The sequence below is a fragment of the Oncorhynchus tshawytscha genome, linkage group LG06 (genome assembly GCF_018296145.1).
Source record: "Oncorhynchus tshawytscha isolate Ot180627B linkage group LG06, Otsh_v2.0, whole genome shotgun sequence".
NCBI classification, from domain to species: domain Eukaryota; kingdom Metazoa; phylum Chordata; class Actinopteri; order Salmoniformes; family Salmonidae; genus Oncorhynchus; species Oncorhynchus tshawytscha.
The window spans coordinates 70892708-70914333 of NC_056434.1; the positions used below are offsets into that span (position 1 = coordinate 70892708).

General features: G+C 43.1%; 1 protein-coding gene across 2 annotated transcripts; it reads left to right on the forward strand.

Annotated features, from left to right (window-relative positions):
* The first annotated feature begins 3336 nt into the window (after nt 1-3336).
* Nucleotides 3337-15131, forward strand: polh (polymerase (DNA directed), eta). Of its 2 annotated transcripts, XM_024424874.2 has the most exons (11): nt 3337-3431; nt 3635-3802; nt 4198-4332; nt 4444-4676; nt 7876-8042; nt 8250-8353; nt 8564-8683; nt 11213-11336; nt 11497-11562; nt 13332-13504; nt 13706-15131. In XM_024424874.2, exons 2-11 carry the CDS (start codon nt 3666-3668, stop codon nt 14799-14801), a joined length of 2355 nt encoding a protein of 784 aa, XP_024280642.1. In that variant the 5' UTR covers nt 3337-3431; nt 3635-3665; the 3' UTR covers nt 14802-15131. The 2 variants fall into 2 exon arrangements, with proteins under 2 accessions (XP_024280642.1, XP_024280643.1); XM_024424875.2 differs by lacking the exon at nt 3337-3431 and having other exon boundaries at nt 3438-3802.
* Nucleotides 15132-21626: the final 6495 nt, after the last annotated feature.

A 21626-nucleotide genomic window follows, 5' to 3' on the forward strand; every position in this document is an offset into this window, starting at 1 on the left:
CACATGACTGGGAATACAGATAAGCAAACGTTGGTCACAGATACCTTTAAAAAAAGGTAGGGGTGTGGATCAGAAAAACAGTCAGTATCTGGTGTGACCACCATTTGCCTCATGCAACACGACACATCTCCGTCATATAGAGTTGATCAGGATGTTGATTGTGGCCTGTGGATTGTTATCCCACTCCTCTTCAATGGCTGTGCGAAGTTGATGGATATTGGCGGAAACTGGAACACGCAGTCGTTCAAGTCTACCCAGAGCATCCCAAACATGCTCAATGGGTGACATGGCTGGTAAGTATGCAGGCCATGGAAGAACTGGGACATTTTCAGATCCTTGCGACATGGGACCGTGCATTATCATGCTGAAACATGAAGTGATGGCGGCGGATGAATGGTACGACAATGGGCCTCAGATTCATCATGGTATCTATGTGCATTCAAATTGCCATCTTTAAAATGCAATTGTGTCTGTTGTCTGTAGTTTATGCCTGCCCATACCATAACCCCACTATCATCATGGGGTGCTCTGACATCAGAAACCTCACAACGCCATATATGCTGTCTGCCATCTTCCCAGTACGTTTGAAACCGGGGTTAATCTGTGAAGAGTACAATTCTCCAGTGTGCCAGTGGCCATCAAAGGTGAGCATTTGCCCACTGAAGTCGGTTTACGACGCCAAACTGCAGTCAGGTCAAGACCCTGGTGAGGACGACGAGCAAGCAGATGAGCTTCCCTGAGACGGTTTCTGATAGTTTGTGCAAAAATTCTTTGGTTGGGCAAATCCACAGTTTCATCAGCTGTCCAGGTGGCTCATCTCAGACCATCCCACAGGTGAAGAAGCCAGATGTGGAGGTCCTTGGCTGGCGTGGTTACACATGGTCTGCGGTTGTGAGGCCGGTTGGATGTACTGCCAAATTCTCTAAAATGACGTTGGAGGCAGCTTAAGGTAGGGAAATTAACATTAAATTCTCTGGCAACAGCTCTGCTGGACATTCCTGCAGTCAGCCTGCCAATTGCACGCTCCTGTGGCATTGTGTTTTGTGACAAAACTGCACATTTTAGAGTGGCCTGTAATTGTCTCCAGCACAAGGTGCACCTGTGTAATGAGCATGCTGTTTCATCACCTTCTTGATATGCCACACCTGTCAGGTGGATGGGTTATCTTGGCAAGGGAGAAATGCTCACTAACAGGGATGGAAACAAATTAGTGCCAAAATTAGAGAAATAAGCTTTTTGTTTGTATGGAACATTTCTGGGATATTTTATTTCAGCCAATGAAACATGGTACCAACACTTTACATGTTGTGTTTATATTTTTGTTCAGTAAAATATGGACACTATATTACTAATAAATCATAAAACAATTTAGTTCACATTTAAATTAAATAAGCATTTATGTGAAGTATAGACCGTGTGGGATAACCGGGGGAGGGGGTAATATTATTAACTTATCATTGATTTAGACAGCTGCAGCGGGAAAAGTATTCAACACATTTTATATTATTAAATTCAACATATTCAACACATAGGACTGTTTATGGGACATTACTGAACCCTATTCATTCTGCTTTACTAAACATAGATGCTAGCAGTATAAGGATCTTACCTTCCTTGAGTGACAGATAAGGACGCTCTTACTCCGTCATCCACTACTCCTTTGATAGAAGAAGGATTTTTTACTTGGATTAAAGGTCAGGAATTGTGAAAAACTGCGTTTAAATGTATTTGATTAAGGTATATGTAAACTTCCGACTTCAACTATGTTTGATAACATTCCATGAAATAACGTACAAAAGTCAAGTTGATTCCGATGATTCGGCGAGGGTCGTCCGGCTGTGCAGTGGCTTGAGATTTTTGAAGTCTGCTAGTCAGGTGGCGCGTTCAAGAGACTCAAACGAAAAGTAGTAGTGGAAATGGATGGAGACAAAAGGAATATGGAGGCTGACAGTGAAAGTAATAAGGATTCTAATGGAAGTATATTTCCAGGCTTGGAGAGATGGAAGGAAGTAGGTTACGAGTTTGAATCCGATGCAGACATCAACAACAAGAGAGGCGGTGCGTCAAGGAAGATTGGGGTCAAGTACAAACAGAATTAGCTGTACTCCAGTAGCACTGGAGGTGAATTGGAAGAGAATAAGGATGAATTACCTGAGGTTGCAGGAGTAGTGAAGATCTTGGAGCTCATGATGAAGATGACTGGTCCAGTAGGAGAGACGTTTTGGGAGAAAGTGGACCCCTTCTTTTTGGCTGACCCAGGTGGGTACTGTTGAATCGTTGAAAGTAACCTGAAGTGGACTTGTGAAGATTTTTTGTGTTTCTTCCTCCCAGAGGGAGTGGTCGCTCCGCATCACATAAATGGGGACAAGACCTGTTATTTGCTTTGCTGTCAAGAATAGAACACCTTTGAAAGGAGTGTTTACTGGGGTAGTGGTAAGGGTGGTGATGGATCAACTGAAGTTGAAGATTCCTGGTGTCTGTAACGCCCCCCGTATGGTGCGACACAGACCCGGTGGCGAAGGTGGTAGAACAGAAGAGTCACTGTCTGTCTTTTTTAGTTTTAATGCTGAGTCCTTACACGACAAAGTCATTTTAGTATATATCAGTTATCCCGTAAGAGCTTTTGTGCCGAATCCATTACAGTGTTTTAGGTGCCAAGCTTGTGGACAGGTTGCAGCAGTATGTAGGAGGGAGATTCCTAGATGTGAGAAGTGTGCAGGAGGGCATGGGACAAAGGAATGTGTAGTATCGGTGAAATAAGTGGTATGTGTTAACTGTAGGGGTGCCTATGTTGCTGGGGATCAGAAGTGACTGGTGTGAGAGAGACAGGTTGAGGTTGCTAGGGTCAGAGTTTTACAGAAAGTGTTGTATTCTGAGGCAATGAAGAAAGTAGAGGAAGATGGGTCAAGGGTGAGGGATCCTAAGAGGCTCTTGGTGAGTAGTAGACTTTTGTCAGTACAGAGTGATAGGCCTACAAATTAAAAGTGCTTCAGTAAGGTTGGCTTTTTAGTGTATTATTACCATGGTTATCAACTTTACTGCAGGAATGGAACGTAAGTCACAGAAAATAGGTGTTGTGGTGGCAGCTGCAGAGAAGTACAGTACGTGGGATGACGAGATTTTGCAGCAGAAGAGTTACAGGGTGTGTTGAATGATAGTGTCCCACTCTCCCAGGCTGTCATCCTGGTGTAGGATCGGGTCAAAATAGTGGAATGGGGTCGTGGGTTTTAATGAGTGTAGGGTTAGTTGGCAGGGTACTTTTTTCCTTTCCCCTTTTCCATTTTTGCATCACAAAGTATAATGGATTCATATTCATGCTCCAGTCCAGTTGGTGGCGGTAATGCACCAATAATATTGGATGCCAACCGCCATTAAACCCCACCGAAGAAGATTATTCGGGGCGCGGCATAGTTACATTATGTAGCATTAATGTAATGTTATCTAATTTGTTTCCTTCGCTATTTAGCTACAGTAATATCTTAACGTTGTGTGTTTCAAGCTACATATTTGACATTTAGCAATCTAGATAGCTATTAGATAGGCTAACTAACTAACTTATATATAATGTACGTCTGTAGCTTTATCTAGCTAGCTAACATGCATTCTACCATAACAATTCGTTTTTAACTTCCAGTGCTGTCCAGTCGTTCCGCATCTCTTCTGGAATGGATTATGGGAAGGAGAGGGTTGTGGCGTTGGTGGATATGGACTGTTTCTACGTGCAAGTGGAACAGAGGCTGAACCCAGCGCTGAAAAACACACCGTGTGTGGTCGCACAGTACAAGACATGGAAGGGAGGCGGGTGAGTCACCGACACAGAGTCTCCTTCCCAAGGCCAATGGGATTGAGAGCGACGTAGCTAGCATACACACGTCAATCCAGAATAAAAACATGTAGACCTAGGGGCAATGGGACAGTGGGAGTGACTCGTAGGTGTTTCGCCCTTACCCCATGTTTCTTAGTTGTATGGGTCAGGCTGGCTAAGGTTTAACTTCAGTGTCCATTATAATGTAATGGAGAGTGTCAGTGGAATTAAACATTAGTTCAGGCTGGTCCTGATTTGTGATGCATACCTACGTCGACTGGTTCTCAGCTCTGCAAAACGTTTGTCGCTCCCATACATTACAGTTTTTTTGTTGCATGGACTGTTCAGAATATCATAGTCAAGTCATGTTCTCACACTTTATCTTTACCCAGTATCATAGCTGTGAGTTATGAGGCCAGGGCCCATGGTGTCACCAGGAACATGTGGGCAGACGATGCCAAGAAACTGTGCCCAGATCTCCAGGTTGCAAGGGTCAGAGAGTCACGTGGGAAGGCAGACCTCACCCAGTAAGTGTCTATTATACAATATTTTAAATGACTTCGGTGACTAAGTGAATCCCCAGGAACCCCTTCGGAAAGCCTGCAGTGCTAACCAGCTAACTGTCACCCCCTGTGTAGTTACCGGGAGGCGAGTGTACAGGTGTTTGAGGTGATGTCACGCTTCGCTGTGCTCGAGAGGGCCAGTATTGACGAGGCCTACATGGACCTGACTGCTGCGATACAGCAGAGATTGAAAAGCATGACTGACCAGCAGGTAGACCCTCAGCTCCTGAAGACCAGCCACGTCCAGGGCTACCCACGGGCTCCTCTTGACCAGGAAGAGGCAGCACAGGACACCACAAGTGATAAAGGTGGGTTTTAAACCGCGGTCGTCATTGGGTTAGTTTACCCCAAGAACTCTAAATGAGTGTTGAGTTTTAGCATTTCAGAAAAATATTTAGGCCTATCTCTTTTAGTGCTGTGTTCTCATTTTATATATGTGGTATCTTGATATCCTGTATCTGTCCACATCCCTGGGTTTTCTAATCAAAGACCATGTCAGTGCAGACTTTCAAATAAAACATGTCAATTACATTTTATCGGTTGCGTACACATATTTAGCAGATGTTCCTAACTCCAACAGTGCAGGAATACCCAACAATACAATCAGCACTGAATGCTGATTGGCTGAAAGCTGTGGTATATGAGACCATATTTTTTTTACTGTTCTAATTACATTTGTAACCAGTTTATAATAGCAATAAGGCACCTCGGGGGTTTGTGTTATATGGCCAATATACCACGACTAAGGGCTGTATTCAGGCATTCCACATTGCGTTGTGCATTAGAACAGCCCTTAGCCTTGTTATATTGGCCATATACTACACCCCCTCGGGCCTTACTGCTTAAATATAGTTTCAAACGACACACAGGTCTCTGTAATAATGGCTGGGTGTGGCTTGATTTCATTGGTTAATTTGCAGATATAAATACAACATATAAAAAGCATAGATGGGAAACATATGATCATAGATATAATTTGGCTAAATACAAGGGTCTTTAAATGAAAGATTCAGGCAGCCTCTCATTTAACAATAAATTATCAAGGTTACCCCCTCTCCTAGGGAGGGTGACCGTTTTCGATGCCGATATAATGAAGGGACAAAATAGTGGTTCGCTTCCAAAAAGTTGGCCGCAACTGGGTACGTCGAGTTTTTGCACCAAATGGTTCTGCGATGCTCCGGGATTCATACTTTTAATTTGCATTTTACCCACATAATTTGTTTACCATAAGGACAAGTTATAAGATAAATAACTGCCTTAGTGGAGCACGTAATAACACCTTTTAATTGGGATCTGTTTCCCAGTTTGAAGGATCTACATTTGTACATGCTGTTGCATTGAGCGCAGCCATTACACTTGTAGTTTCCATCCAGTAGAGGTGCAAATGGATGTTGTGCGGGGCAATTTTGGGGTGGTAAATCAGAGTTTACCCATTGATCTCTAAGATTTCTACCCCGCGAGAATACTACCAAGGGAGGGTCCGAAAACACATTACCGATACTGTCATCAGATCTTAGAATGTGCCAATTCTAATGTGCAGTTTGAATAGTGCATAGTAAGAACGCAATAATGATTATTTTTGCGAGACTGTCCTTGAAAGAGATCATGTCTTGATTTGTTTTGGATTGGATTGTCTCAATGGCAGTATTAATCTGACCATTTTTGTACCCCCTTTGCTTGAATTTGATCTCAGGCATATGATTATTTTGATTTGAAATAATTGGCTGTAGGGCAAATTGTTTTTCAAGGGAAGCGGGTGACAGCTATCAGCCCTCAACAAACTGTTACGATCAGTAGGTTACCTGTAAAAATCTGTGTATATTACATTATCCTCACACAAAATCAAAAGATCAAGGAAACTGATTTGTCGTGTCTCAGATTGCATAGTAAATCTCAGGTGCTCAGAACAAGAGTTAAGAAAAGCCTGGAGCTGTTTTGCATCACCCCTCCATTGAACAAAAATATCATCAATGTACCGTTTCCAAATAATAATGTTAGGCAAGGAAACATTTGAGAGGATTGAGAATTGACTGTTTCTCCATGTAACCCATGTACAAATTAGCATAGTTAGGAGCCATAGGGGATCCCATAGCAGTATCCTTCATCTGGATAAAGAAATCCTTTAGAAACATGAAATGGTTGTTGTGTGTGTACTATTTCACCCAATGTTATAATGCATGCACTGGAAGGTTGTTCATTAGGGTCACGTTGCAGAAGAAAATGTTCCATAGCTTCAATACCGCCCTCGTGTGGAATATTCTTGTATAACGACTCGACATCAGAAGTCATTTACAAAGTATTCTCAGGGAGAGGATCAAGAGATTCAATGATAGAGATCATACTGCTGGTGTCCTTTACAAAGGAGGGGAGCTGTTCTGTGAGTGGTCTGATTAAAAAAAGTTGATAAAGGGGCCGTAAACTGGATCAATGTCTGCTCCAATAGGGCACCCAGCAGGTTTTGTAACATTATTGTGTAATTTCGTCAAAGTATAGAAAGTGGCAATTTTAGGGAGTTGAATAGCCAAAAAGTTGTTATTTTTTGGTGATTAGACCAGAACTTAAATACCCATCTAGGACAGTAAAGATGGTATTCTGACATTGGGAAGTGGGGTCACTTCTGAGTTTCTTGGATAAGGTGTTGTCAAGCAGTTGTCTGACACTCATTTACATAAACTGTCCTATCCATGATTACTACTGACCCACCCTTATCAGCAGGGCGGGTAAGGACTGACGTACCAGACTAAGTCAAGCAACGCTTGTTTTTCATCCTTACGTAAATTATGGAAAGATATGTACTTGTTCTCAAAGAGATTCCCAACATCTTTTTTTCAACGAGTCTGCAGTATGTCTCAATAGAGCGATTGCGGTTGGCTGGAGGTACAAAATAACTCTTACTTCTAAAAGGAGTCGGAGTGTGTGCAGGCGAGGTCACCTGTTAAATCCACTTCAATCAGTGTAGGTTAAGCGGAGGAGACAAGTTTATAAAGGAGTTTTAAGCCTTGAGACATTTGAGACATTGATTGTGTATGTTTGCCATTTCAGCGAATTAATTGGCAACACGGAATCGTTAAGTGCCTTTGAGCGGGGTATGGCAGTATAGGCCAGGCGCACCGGTTTGTGTCAAGAACTGCAACCCTGCTGGGTTTTTCATGCTGAACAGTTTCCCGTGTATATCAAGAATGGTCCTCCACCCAAAGGACACCCAGCCTTGGAGTCAACATGGGCCAGCATTCCTGCTTTCGACTCCTTGTCGAGTCCATGCCCTGACGAATTGAGGATGTTCTGAGGACAAAAGGGAGTGACACTCAATATTAGGAAGGTGTTCTTAATATTGTGTACACTCAGTGTATATGATGGTGTATATAGACATTATGGGCAGTATATGAATAGAAAAGGGGTGTACAACAGTAGTTATATAGGATAGGCCTTGACTAGAATAAAGTATAGACATATGAAGTGGGTAAAACGGTATGTTAACATGGTGCTCCTCTCCATGTTTTTCCCCAGAAGAGCGAAGGTCCAGTGGCCTGCAGCAGTGGCTGTCCTCTGTGTCAGGCGGCTCTGGCTGTGCAGAGCTGCAGTTGGCTCTGGGGGCTGTGATCGTCGAGGAGATGAGGGCTGCAGTGGAGCAGCACACAGGCTACCGCTGCTCGGCAGGGATATCCCACAACAAGGTCAGTACTCTCTTCCCCCTCTCAACACAACCAGTGTGTTCTACCTCTTTCTGTCAATAGTTCTACTAGCTTTCTTTACTTGTGTCCTTTGTCATGATCACTGAATCCTGGCAGAACACAACTGGTCGTAGCAACATGGTGGAAACTTGGCCAGTCCTTTCAGCTGTCAGTTCTAGGCCAGTCTGTTTATTTATCATGTCTCCTCAGGTGCTGGCTAAACTAGCCTGTGGTCTGAACAAACCCAACCGCCAGACACTCCTGCCATTAGGCTCTGTTCCAGAGCTCTTCAACTCACTTCCCATTGGCAAAATGTGAGTGTACTGCTAGTTAAAACTAACCGTGTGCTGTAACTGAGAGAAAATTAAGAGAATTGACACAATTACACACATCCGTCAATATACATGCAACATACAATACGATCTTTCCTGGACTACAGGACCATCAGACTATGCAGATGAATACAGAATCAACTTTACAGACTCAGAGATAGACTGATCCGGTCCTGTTGTTCCTCTCTCCAGCCGAAACCTGGGGGGTAAGCTGGGGGCGTCCATCACAGAGACCCTGGAGGTAGAGAACATGGGGGAACTAACCCGCTTCTCTCAGGCCCAGCTGGGACAGCACTTTGGAGACAAGACTGGGTAAACAACACACACTTCCTTCATGTCATGAAGTATATAAACCACTCTTCCTCAATGAACCACACTTATGTAATACTGTGGATAATTTAAAGTTATTAGCTAAAATTGTAATATTGCAATCTGGTGTTGTAAAAGTAACTATCCTCTTAAAGATGTTATACTATTTGGTGCCAGTGGTGGCTAATGTACAGTGCCTTCGGAAAGTATTCAGACCCCTTGACTTTTTCCACATTTTGTTATGATACAGCCTTATTCTAAAATGTATTAAATATTTTTTTTCATCAATATACACACAATACACACCCCATAATGACAAAGCAAAAACAGTGTTAGACATTTTTGCTCATTTAAAAAAAATAAAAACTTTAATATTATATTTACATAAGTATTCTGACCCTTTACTCTGTGCTTTGTTGAATCAAATCACATTTTATTGGTCACGTGAACATGGTTAGCAGATGTTAATGTGAGTGTAGCGAAATGCTTGTGCTTCTAGTTCCGACAGTGCAGTAATATCTAACAAGTAATCTAACAATTTCACAACTACTACCTTATACACACAAGTGTAAAGAGATGAATAAGAATATGTACATATAAATATATGGATGAGCAATGGCCGTGCGGCATAGGCAAGATTATTAATTATTAAAGTGGCTAGAGATTTGAGTCTGTCAGCAGCAGCCACTCAATATTAGTGATGGCTGTTTAACAGTCTAATGGCCTTGACATAGAAGCTGTTTTTCAGTCTCTCTCTCTGTCCCAGGTTTGATGCATCTGTACTGAACTCGCCTTCTGGATGATAGTGGGGTGAACAGGCAGTGGCGCGGGTGGTTGTTGTCCTTGATGATCTTTTTGGCCTTAGTGTGACATCGGCTGATGTAGGTGTCCTGGAGGGCAGGTAGTTTGCCCCCGGTGATGCGTTGTGCAGACCTCACTACCCTCTGGAGAGCCTTGCGGTTGTGGGTGGAGCAGTTGCCGTACCAGGCTGTGATACAGCCCGAAAGGATACTCTCGTTTGTGAATCTGTAAAAGTTTGAGTGTTTTCGGTGACAAGCCAAATTTCTTCAGACTCCTGAGGTTGAAGAGGCGCTGTTGTGCCTTCTTCACCACGCTGTCTGTGTGGGTGGACCATTTCAGAAGTGCCTTTGGCAGTGATTACAGCATCAATTATTGGGTATGACACGACAAGCTTGGCTCACCTGTATTTGGGGAGTTTCTGTATTCTTCTCTGCAGATTCTCTCAAGTTCTGTCAGGTTGGATTGGGACCGTTGCCGCACAGCTATTTTCAGGTCTCTCCAGAGATGTTCAATCAGGTTCAAGTCTGGGCTCTGGCTGGGCCAATCAAGGACATTCAGTGACTTGTCCCAAAGCCACTCTTGCGTTGTCTTGGGGTTGTTGCTTAGGGTTGTTGTCCTGTTGGAAGGTGAACCTTCGCCCGAGTCTGAGGACCTGAGCGCTCTGGAGCAGGTTTTCATCAAGGATATCTCTGTACTTTGCTCTGTTCATCTTTGCCTCAATCCTGACTCATCTCCCAGTCCCTGTCGCTGAAAAACATCCCCACCGCATGATGCTGCCACTACCATGCTTCACTGTAGGGATGTATCCAGACCCTTTGCTATGCAGGTTTCCTCCAGACGTGATGCTTGGCATTCAGGCCAGAGTTCAATCTTGGTTTCATCAGACCAGAGAATCTTGTTTCTCCATGGTCTGAGAGTCTTTAGGTGCCTTTTGGCCAGCTCCAAGCAGGCTGTCATGTGCCTTTTACTGAGGAGTGGCTTCCATCTGGCCACTCTACCATAACGGCCTGATTTGATGGAGTGTTGCAGAGATGTTTGTCCTTCTGGAAGGTTCTCCCATCTCCACAGAATAACTCTAGAGCTCTGTCAGTGACCACCATCACCTCCCTGACCAAGCCCCTTTTCCGATTGCTCAGTTTGGCTGGGCGGCCAGCTTTAGGAAGAGTCTTGGTGGTTCCAAACTTCTTCCATTTAAGAATGATGGAGGCCACTGTGTTCTTGGGGACCTTCAATGCTGCAGAAATGTTTTGGTACCATTCCCCAGATCTCTGCCTCGGCATAATCCTGTCTCGGAGCTCTACGGACAATTCCTTTGGCCTCATGGCTTGGTTTTTGCTCTAACATGCACTGTCAACTGTGGGACCTTATATAGACAAGTGTGTGCCTTTCCAAATCATGTCCAATCAATTGAATTTACCACAGGTGGACTCCAATCAAGTTGTAGAAACATCTCAAGGATGATCATTGGAAACAGGATGCACCTAAGCAAAGGGTTCCAATTTCATAGCAAAGGGTCTGAATACTTACACAAATTAGATGTCTTTTTATTCTAAAAACCTGTTTTCGCTTTGTCATTATGGGGTATTGTGTGTAGATTGCTGAGGATGGTTTTTTAAATCCATTTTAGAATAAGGCTGTAATGTAACACTGTGTAAAAAGTCAAGGGGTCTGAATACTTTCCGAAGGCACTGTAGTTCCCATATTGATATAAAGAAATATTGCTCTCTTCAGCCAGTGGCTGTATGACATGTGTCGGGGGATTGACTTTGAGGCAGTGAAGCCCAGACAACTCCCTAAATCCATCGGCTGCAGCAAGAACTTCCCTGGGAAGACATCTCTCACTACCAGAGAGAAGGTACTTGGCTATATTCACGCCCTCTCTCCATCTGTTCTTCTGTCTGCTTCTGGTGCATCTCAGTAGATTATGGCCAGTCTCCCGTGTTGATTCCTGTTGAGCTCTGTTCCTTCTATGTCTGTTGATGTCTGAATAAAATACTCTTGTCTTATCTCTGCAGGTGCAGCACTGGCTCTATCAGCTGGCTCTGGAGCTGGAGGAGAGACTGACCAAGGACAGAGAGCTGGTGAGGGACTTCATCTTCTGTTTGTCTCATCCCTCCCTGTCTGGTCACACCCTCATGAGACTGAGGGACGGAAGGATAATCTACAGTTGAAGTTGGAAGTTTACATACACCTTAGCCAAATACATTTAAACTCAGTTTTTCACAATTCCTGGCATTTAGTCCTAGTAAAAATTCCCTGTCTTAGGTCAGTTAGGATCACCACTTTTATTTTAAGAATGTGAAATTTCAGAATAATAGTATTTATTTCAGCTTTTATTTCTTTCATCACATTCCCAGTGGGTCAGAAGTTTACATGCACTCAATTAGTATTTGGTATCATTGCCTTCAAATTGTTTAACTTGGGTCAAACGTTTTGGGTTGCCTTCCACAAGCTTCCCACAATAAGTTGGGTGAATTTTGGCCCATTCCTCCTGACAGAGCTGGTGTAACTGAGTCAGGTTTATAGGCCTCCTTGCTCATGCATGCCTTTTCAGTTCTGCACACATATTTTCTATGGGATTGAGGTCAGGGCTTTGTGATGGCCACTCCAATACCTTGCCTTTGTTGTCCTTAAGCCATTTTGCCACAACTTTGGAAGTATGCTTGGGGTCATTGTCCATTTGGAAGAACCATTTGCGAGCAAGCTTTAACTTTCTGACTGATGTCTTTAGATGTCGCTTCAATATATCCACACAATTTTCCTACCTCATAAAGCCATCTATTTTGTGAAGTGCACCAGTCCCTCCTGCAGCAAAGCACCCCCACAAGATGTTTGCTTCCACCCCTGTGCTTCACGTTTGGGATGGTGTTTTTCGGCTTGCAAGCCTCCCCCTTTTTCCTCCAAACATAATGATGGTCATTATGGCCAAACAGTACTATTTTTGTCTCATCAGACCAGAGGACATATCTATAAAAAGTACGACCTTTGTCCACATGTGCAGTTGCAAACCGTAGTCTGGCTTTTTTGTTGTAGTTTTGGAGCAGTGTCTTCTTCCTTGCTGAGCTGCCTTTCAGGTTATGTCGATATAGGACTTGTTTTACTGTGGATATAGATACTTTTGTACCTGTTTCCTCCAGCATCTTCACAGGGTCCTTTGCTGTTGTTCAGGGATTGATTTGCACTTTTCACCCCAAAGTACGTTCATCTCTAGGGGACAGAACGTGTCTCCTTCCTGAGCGGTATGATGGCTGTGTGGTCCCATGGTGTTTATACTTGCATACTATTGTTAGTACAGATGAACATGGTACCTTCAGATGTTTGGAAATTGCTCCCAATGATGAACCAGACTTGTGGAGGTCTACAATTGTTTTTCTGAGGTCTTGGCTGATTTCTTTAGATTTTCCCATGAAAATCCCATCAAGCAAAGAGGCAGTGAGTTTGAAGGTAGGCTTTGTAATACATCCACAGGTACACCTCCAATTGACTCAAATGATGTCAATTAGCCTATCAGAAGCTTCTAAAGCCATGACATGACTTTCTGTAATTTTCCAAGCTGTTTAAAGGCACAGTCAACTTAGTGTATGTAAACTTCTGACCCACTGGAATTGTGGTGAATTATAAGTGAAAAAAGTCTGTTACCAATTGTTGGAAAAATGACTTGCCATGCACAAAGTAGATGTCCTAACTGACTTTTGTTAACAATACAATTGTGGAGTGGTTGAAAAACGAGTTTTAATGACTCCAACCTAAGTGTATGTAAACTTCCGACTTCAATTGTACCTCCCCACCTGCATGCCTATCACTCCTCTCCATTCCATTTCTGTCACTCATTCTCTCTCCCTCTGTATAGAATGGTCGTGTGGCTAAGCAGTTGACTGTGGGTGTAAGGCAGTTGGGTGATAAAAGGCCCAGCAGTTTCTCTCGGTGCTGCTCATTGGCACGCTACGACGCCACCAAGATCTCCTCGGACAGCTTCGCAATCCTCAAGAGTCTCAACACAGCAGGGAACCATCAGGCAGCATGGCAAGTTGCACAAATTAAGTCTGCTGTGACATTAACTATATATGCAACCAACTCTAGACAGCATGGCAAATATAACACCATTGTTTGGAACACTACATCTATAGCCACCCTGAAATCTTAATCTTCAGAGACGTTGATTTCCCATGGCTGGCTGTTTTCGAATGTATGCGTCTCACTTTCTTTCTGTATCTTTCTGTCCAGGACTCCTCCCCTCACCATGCTCCACATTTCGGCTAGTAAATTTAGTGATTCACCCTCTGCCGGGGCCGGAGGAATCTCCAGCTTCCTGTCCAGTGATGTCACTTCCACCCAGGCCTCCACTCAGTCTTGCTCAAAGGACTCCACCCCCAAGAGACCCGGCGCCATCCAGTCCTTCTTCCAAAGATCTGCAGAGAAACAGAGGAAGGAGGGAGAGGAAGAAGAGAATGATAGGGGCTATGGAACCTTTGTCCCGCCTTCCTCTTTTCCTGTGTCTTTCTCTGTAGTAGAGAGGAGTGTGTCTGAGAAAAAAACAACAACCTCAACTGTCTCTAGTACATCTTGTCACTCTTCTTTTGTTGTCAGTTCATCAGCCAGCCCCTATACTGGCATCACTTCCTTCTTTCAGAGGAAGACACTTGGGAGAAACCAGCAGCCCGTAACCGCAGCCTCACACAGCGACAATCTCGCAACAGGCAGAACAAGATGTTCCACAGTAGGATATGATACAATAGGGAGTGTCCAACTTTTAACAGACACAGTTGGGTGTGAAATAGCAGGAAGTTACACAGCTCCGGGAGCTGAAATATGTGACGAGCAGACTGCGAATGCAAAAGGACAACACACTAAACACACTCAACTCACTAGTTCAAACCAAGCAAAGGAGCAATCTCTGGGGTCTGGGGAGGGAACTTGTACTCTATCAGAGGAAAAACAGTCTGTGGGGTCAGACTTGCCCTACTATCCCCCTTCTGACCTGCCTCAGTGCCTGGCCAGTGTGGCCAAAGAGGACCTGCTGACCTGTGAGTGCTGTGGCCAGGACGTGCTGGCCTGGGAGATGCCTGAACATAATGACTACCACTTTGCCTTGGACCTACAGAACTCTTTCTCCTCTACAAGCACAACCACCAACACCTCTCTTCATTCCTCCTCTTTTTCCTCTGTTTCAACTGCCTTCTGCCCCCCTCTCAGGGCAGGCGCCCTTCAGTTGTCCCGGGGGAAGACGCGGGCCAGAGGCCAGTCAACACCCCAGCCTAAACGGCCCCGCTCCCAAGGTGGTAGTACTGGTACGCTGGACTCCTTCTTCAAGAGGAGCTGAGGACAACGTGGAGGAAAAGAAGAGACGGACCATGAAAGGAGGTAGAGAATCCACTGTGCTGGACTGGTTACTTTTGCTGATGCTATTTAAACTGACCAACAATATTCACTGCCAAAACAATTTATGCGATTGTATGGTGAGATGCTGTTTTATTGTAATAGCAATTGTACAGAATAAATATTTTTACCTATAGAAAATGAACATATTGTATGATAGTTCTACAGATATTGGTAAAGCCATACTTTCCTGGAGGTCCTCTTTCAAGGCATATGTTGTCTGGAGAAGCTTGTATATTTCTGTGATCGTGTTTCCATTAAACATTGAAAATAGTGCTTGTGTTGTGGGCCTTTTTTATCAACCATGTGAAATGTGGTTTTGCCACTAGATGGTAGCATCACACATGACGAGCGCATGCAAAGTTAAGGCACTTAGTTTAATGCGCATTCAGCTTAGATACAGTATTTGTGTTCAAGGAAATTGTTTGCTTAGTTTTACCAATGCAAATCTAAGAGAAGGCCAACATGCAAAATGCCCCCATGTGCTATTGGGCTTTTGCTGTGATAACATTAAAGGTCAGCCAACAGACATTTGGCCCACCTTGTGAATAAACTAATGAGTCAGTGTAATCAGTAGAAACAGGCCTATTTTGCAGAAACTGGGCTGTAGTGTGACTATCTCCACAGCGGTTGAACACATGCTCGTACTGAAGTGGTATTTTTTTTAAACTATTCCATATCAGATTATTTTCCTAATAGTTTCAAACAAAAGAGAAGATAAGTGGAAACCTCATGTTGGGTTTACTTCCAGGTCATGGCAGAGTTAGGCTGGTGTGAGAGCTACAAAGAGGCCCTAAACGTATGACAATGATCTGGGAACTAACAGAATATAACTACTTTCATTTTGTGGATTTAACAATATAATTATGTGGATTTAACAATATCATTTAACAATGTAACACTGGAATGACAATTTCAATAAGATCTTAATACTGAGGTTCAATCTTAATGTCTGTTTTGTTATCTTTGACCTCAGTCCAGTTGTGGTTGCCTCTATGATGAGTTGCATTGCACCATTTCTGGGTGTTACATGCTTTTGTGTACATTCTCTACATGAGGAATCAAGTGATCTCCCTTTCATAAAAGTGGTGTTTCAGTCTGACTCACAGTTTCCAGTGTCTTGCATCAGCTGAATAATAGAAAGGGAGGAGGCTAACAAAGGGGAGGAGTGAACTTCATGGACCCATTTATTATAGCTTTTCACCAGAACACCCTTCAGGTTAACAGCCTAACTATACCATTGAGGTGTAGAATCTATAGAAAACACAGACAAAAGTTAATGTAACAACTTTTTATTTATGTGTACCATAATATACAAACTGGATCTATACATAAATATGTGGTACTCCACCCCACACAGAACAGCGCAAACTGGAAACATGCCTCACAAGTCCTCAACTGGCAGCTTCATTAAATAGTACCAGCAAAATACCAGTCTCAACGTCAAATGTGAAGAGGCGACTCCGGGATGCTGGCCTTCTAGGCCGAGTTACTCTGTGCAGTGGCTGTGTTCTTTTGCCCATCTTAATCTTTTATTTTCATTGGCCAGTCTAAGATATGGCTTTTTCTTTGCAACTCTGTCTAGAAGGCCAACATCCCGGAGTCGCCTCTTCACTGTTAATGTTGAGACTGGTGTTTTGCTGGTACTATTTAATGAAGCTGCCAGTTGAGGACTTGTGAGGCGTCTGTTGTTCAAACTAGACACTAATGTACCTGTCCTCTTGCTCAGTTGTGCACCGGGGCCTCTCACTCCTTTTTATTCTGGTTAAAGCCAGTTCGCTCTGTTCTGTGAAGGGAGTAGTACACAGTGTACGAGATATTCAGTTTCTTGGCAATTTCTCCCATGGTATTCCATTTCTCAGAGCAAGAGTAGACTAATAAGTTTCAGAAGAAAGTTATTTGTTTCTGGCCATTTTGAGCCTGTAATCAAACCCACAAATGCTGATGCACCAGATACTCAACTAGTCTAAAGGAGGACCGTTTTATTGCTTCTTTAATCAGGACAACAGTTTTCATCTGTGCTAACATAATTGCAAAACGTTTTTGTAATGATCAATTAGCCTTTTAAAATTATGAACTTGGATTAGCTAACACAACGTGCCATTGGAAAACAGGAGTGATGGTTGCTGATAATGGGCCTCTGTATGGCTATGCAGATATTCCATTAAAAAATCAGCAATTTCCAGCTACAATAGTCATTTACAACATTAACAATATCTACACTTTATTTCTGATAAGTTTTCTGTTATTTTAATGGACAAAAAATGTGTTTTTCTTTCAAAAACAAGGACATTTCTAAGTGACCCCAAACTTTTGAAGGGTAGTGTATGTCTGAGTGAGAGGCGAGTGTGTGTAAGCACTTCACTCAGAGGTGTGAATCAACTGTGTTTAAGGTGACTGCTGCTTTACACTCATTTCCATAGTCACTATTGGATAGATCTCTGTGCCTTTTGTAACCAGGTCTTCCTTACACCTCAACCTCACCGTGGTGACTGTTGCTAGGTGAACAGGTGACACAGGAGACAAAATATACTTCCCTCATTATTATCTAGAAAAGCACAAGGAAACAATCGAAATAGCAGTTCTTGAAAAGGCTTGAGAAAAGGTTTGGTGACAACAAGGCTTTGGAAAAACAAAGTAAAAGACAGAAGTTGAGGGAAAAGTCAGTTCTTTGCTGAGATGACAGGAGGGGCTTTGGAAGAAGCAGGTAGGCTGAAGACGACAGGAGAAAGAGACGGAACCCTCTCCTCCGATGTTCTAGATCCTGGGATCTAGCTGGGACGGCTGTAGTTCTCCTGTTCCACTGGGCGGTTCTGCATTCTAGGCCTCGTCCTCCTCCTCACTCTGTGAGGGCTGTGACTGGGAGACAGGCTGCAGCTTGGTGACCTGGCCGATGCCTTTGGTGGCTCCCTCTCTGAACAGCAGCTTGGCCCCCACCTTCAGGTACTCTGGGTGCTTAATGAACTTAAAAACACACCACTGCCTTCTCACCTGTCCTCAGCTCCTCCTGTGGTACACAGATAGATGGATTAGTAGTTTCATGGAAGACTTGTATTCGTTTCATAGAAGAAGACTTGTATAGAATACTACCACTGTATGTTAACACTTCACAACTATTCATTCTACACATCCTTCAAACTAGTGTTGACACGATACCAGAAATATTTAAGTGTGTTAACTTTTGTGCAGCGTGAGAGGGGAGCTAACATAATACATCCCAGACTCCCAGTGCAGGCTAGCAATGAGTAAGGGGGAGCAGGCAAGGTTCACGCTATAATAAGGGGTAGGGGATGTTGATAGACATGCTTGATCCGTGAAGTACCTAAAGTATAAACAAATATAGTACCAAACGTTTTTTCATGTTCTAGTATCGAAAAAGTACCGAAGTTTCGGTATACCGTGCAACACTACTTCATAAAAATGTCTGTCTGTGACTGCAGGGTTTACCCAGACAGAGAGGATTGTGGTACGGTGGAGGACTGACCTTGCCATGCACAGCCTTCACAAATCAAATCAAATTTGATTGGTGACATACACATGATTAGCAGATGTTAATGTGAGTGTAGTGAAATGCTTGTGCTTCCAGTTCCGACAGTGCAGTAATATCTAACAAGTTATCTAACAATTCCACAACAACTACCTTATACACACAAATCTAAACAGATGGAATAAGAATATGTACATATAAATATATGGATGAGCGATGACCGAGAGGCATAGGCAAGATGCATTAGATTATATAAAATACAGTACATACTGTACATATGAGATGAGTAGTGTAAGATGTGTAAAAAATATTAAAGTGGCATTATTTAAAGTGACATTGTTTAAAGTGACTAGTGATCCATTTATTAAATTAGCCAATGAATGTAGGCAGCAGCCTCTCTGTGTTAGTGATGGCTGTTTAACAGTATGATGGCCTTGAGATAGAAGCTGTTTTTCAGTCTCTTGGTCCCAGCTTTGATGCACCTGTACTGACTTCGCCTTCTGGATATTAGCGGGGTGAACAGCAGTGGTTCGGGTGGTTGTTGTCCTTGGTGATATTTTTGGCCTTCCTGTGACATTGGGTGCTGTAGGTGTCCTGGAGGGCAAGTAGTTTGCCCCCAGTGATGCGTTATGCAGACTGCACCACTCTCTAAAGAGCCTTGCGGTTGAGGGCGGTCCAGTTTCCTTAACAGGCAGTGATACAGCCCAACAGGATGCTCTTAAAACATCTTAGGGATCCCTTCACCCCTATTCCCGCTCGGATCCCGTTAACGGGATTGATTTGACAACATCCAGTGAAATTGCAGCACGCCAAATTCAAAAACAGACATACTCATAATAAGAATTCATTAAACATACAAGTGTTATCCATCAAAATACATCTTATCTTCTTGTTAATCCAGCCAGAGTGTCAGATTTCAAAAAGGCTTTACGGCGAAAGCAGACCATGCGATAATCTGAGGACAGCACCACGCATACAAACACATGAAAATCAGATTTCAACCAGGCAGGTGCTACACAAAAATCAGAAATAACGATATAATTCATGCCTTACGTTTGAAGATCTTCTTCTGTTGGCACTCCAAAATGTCCCATAAACATCACAAATGGTCCTTTTGTTCAATAAATTCCTTCACTATATCCCCAAAATGTCCATTTATTTGGTGCGTTTGATTCAGAAATACACCGGTTCCAACTCGCCCAACATTCCTACAAAGTATCTTATAAGTTACCTGTAAACTTGGTGCAAACATTTCAAATAACGTTCCTAATCCAAACTTATGTATCCTAAAACGTAAATAATTGATACAATTTAAGACGGGATAAACTGTGTTCAATACCGGATGAAAACAAAGTGAAGCGCATTCCAGGTCATGCGCTCCAAAAGACTTGAGTCTCTTTGTGTGACGCATGGAAAGGAAAGAAATACTTCTTCATTTCTCAAAGGGAAAACATAAACCAATTTCTAAAGACTATTGACATCTAGTGGAAGCCATAGGAACTGCAAGCATATTTCTATTAAAAAGGGATTACCATAGAAAACTAATGGAAAACACATTGAGCTCAAAAACATGTTTCCCTGGATGAATTATAGTCACAGACATTATTTAAACAGTTTTAGAAACTTCCGAGTGTTTTCTATCCAAATCTACTAATAATATGCATATCCTAGCTTCTGGGCCTGAGTTGCAGGCAGTTTACTTTGGGCACGCTTTTCATCTGGACGTGAAAATACTGCCCCCTAGCCCAAAGAGGTTTTAATGGTGCATCTGTAAAAGTTTGTGAGGGTTTAAGGTGACAAGCCAAATTTCTTCAGCCTCCTGGGGTTGAAGGGGCGCTGTTGCGCCTTCTTCACCACACTGTCTCGTGAGTGGACAATTTCAGTGTGTCCGTGATGTGTATGCAGAGGACCTTAAAACTTTCCACCTTCTCCACTGCTGTCCCGTCGATGTGGATAAGGGGGTGCTCCCTCTGCTGTTTCCTGTAGGCTGTCTCATCATTGTTGGTAATCAAGCCGAATACTGTTGTGTCGTCTGCAAACTTTATGTTTGAGTTGGAGGCGTGCTTGGCCACACAATGATTTATACTTTAACTTTTGATACTTAAGTGTATTTTAGCAATTACATTTATTTTGATACTTAAGTATATTTAAAACCAAATACTTTTAGACTTTTACTCAAGTAGTATTTTACTGGCTGACTTTCACTTTTACTTGATTAACCTTCTATTAGGTATCTATACTTTTACTCAAGCATGACAATTGGGTACTTTTTCCACCACTGTCATTTGTATATGTGTCACTCTCTTTCCTTATCTTTCTATCCAGGACTCCTCCCCTCACCCTGCTCCACATTTCAGCCAGTAAATTGAATGACGCACCCTCTGCCGGGGCCGGGGGAATCGCCGGCTTCCTGTCCAGTGATGTCAATTCCAACCAGGCCCCCACTTAAGTCACGCTCTGGTTCAAAGAAGGACTCCACCTCCAAGGGATCCGGCGCCATCCAGTCCTTCTTCTGAAGAGCTACAGAGAAAGGGAGGAAGAGGAGGGAGATGAAGAAAATGATAGGGACTGTGGAACCTTTCTCCCGCCTTCCTCTTTTCCTGTGTATTTCTCTGTAGTAGAGAGGTGTGTGTCTGAGAATGAAACCCCAACCTCAACTGTATCTAGTACATCTTGTCACTCTTCTTCTGTAGAAAGCTTATCAGCCAGCCACCATACTGGCATCTTCTCCATCTTTCAGGAAGACTCGAGAGAAACCAGCAGCCCATACCCTTAGCCTCATACAACAACCACCTTGCAACGGGCAGAACAAGATGTTAAACAGCGGGATATGATACAATAGGAAGTGTCCGAATAGAACAACTTTCTTTCAGTTGAACTATTCCCATACACTAGAATGACAATTTCAATGGGGTCTTAATACTGAGGTGTAATCTTAATGTATTGTTTTAACTGTTGACATCAGACAGGTCACAACAGGTCTTTGACCTCAGTTCAGTCCTGGTTGCCTCTATGATGAGTGGCATTGCACCAGTTGTGAGTAATCAGGTGATCATCCCTTTCATAACACAGTGGTGTTTCAGTCTGTCTCTCAGTTTCTTGTGTCTTGCATCAGCTGAGTAATAGAAAGGGAGGAGGCTAACAAAGGGGAGGAGAGAGAACTTCATGGACCCATTTATTACATCTTTTCACCAGGGCACCCTTCAGGTTAACAGCCCAACTACACCATTGAGGTGTAGAATCTATTTTAAAAAACACAGACAAAAATAAAAGACACAAAAA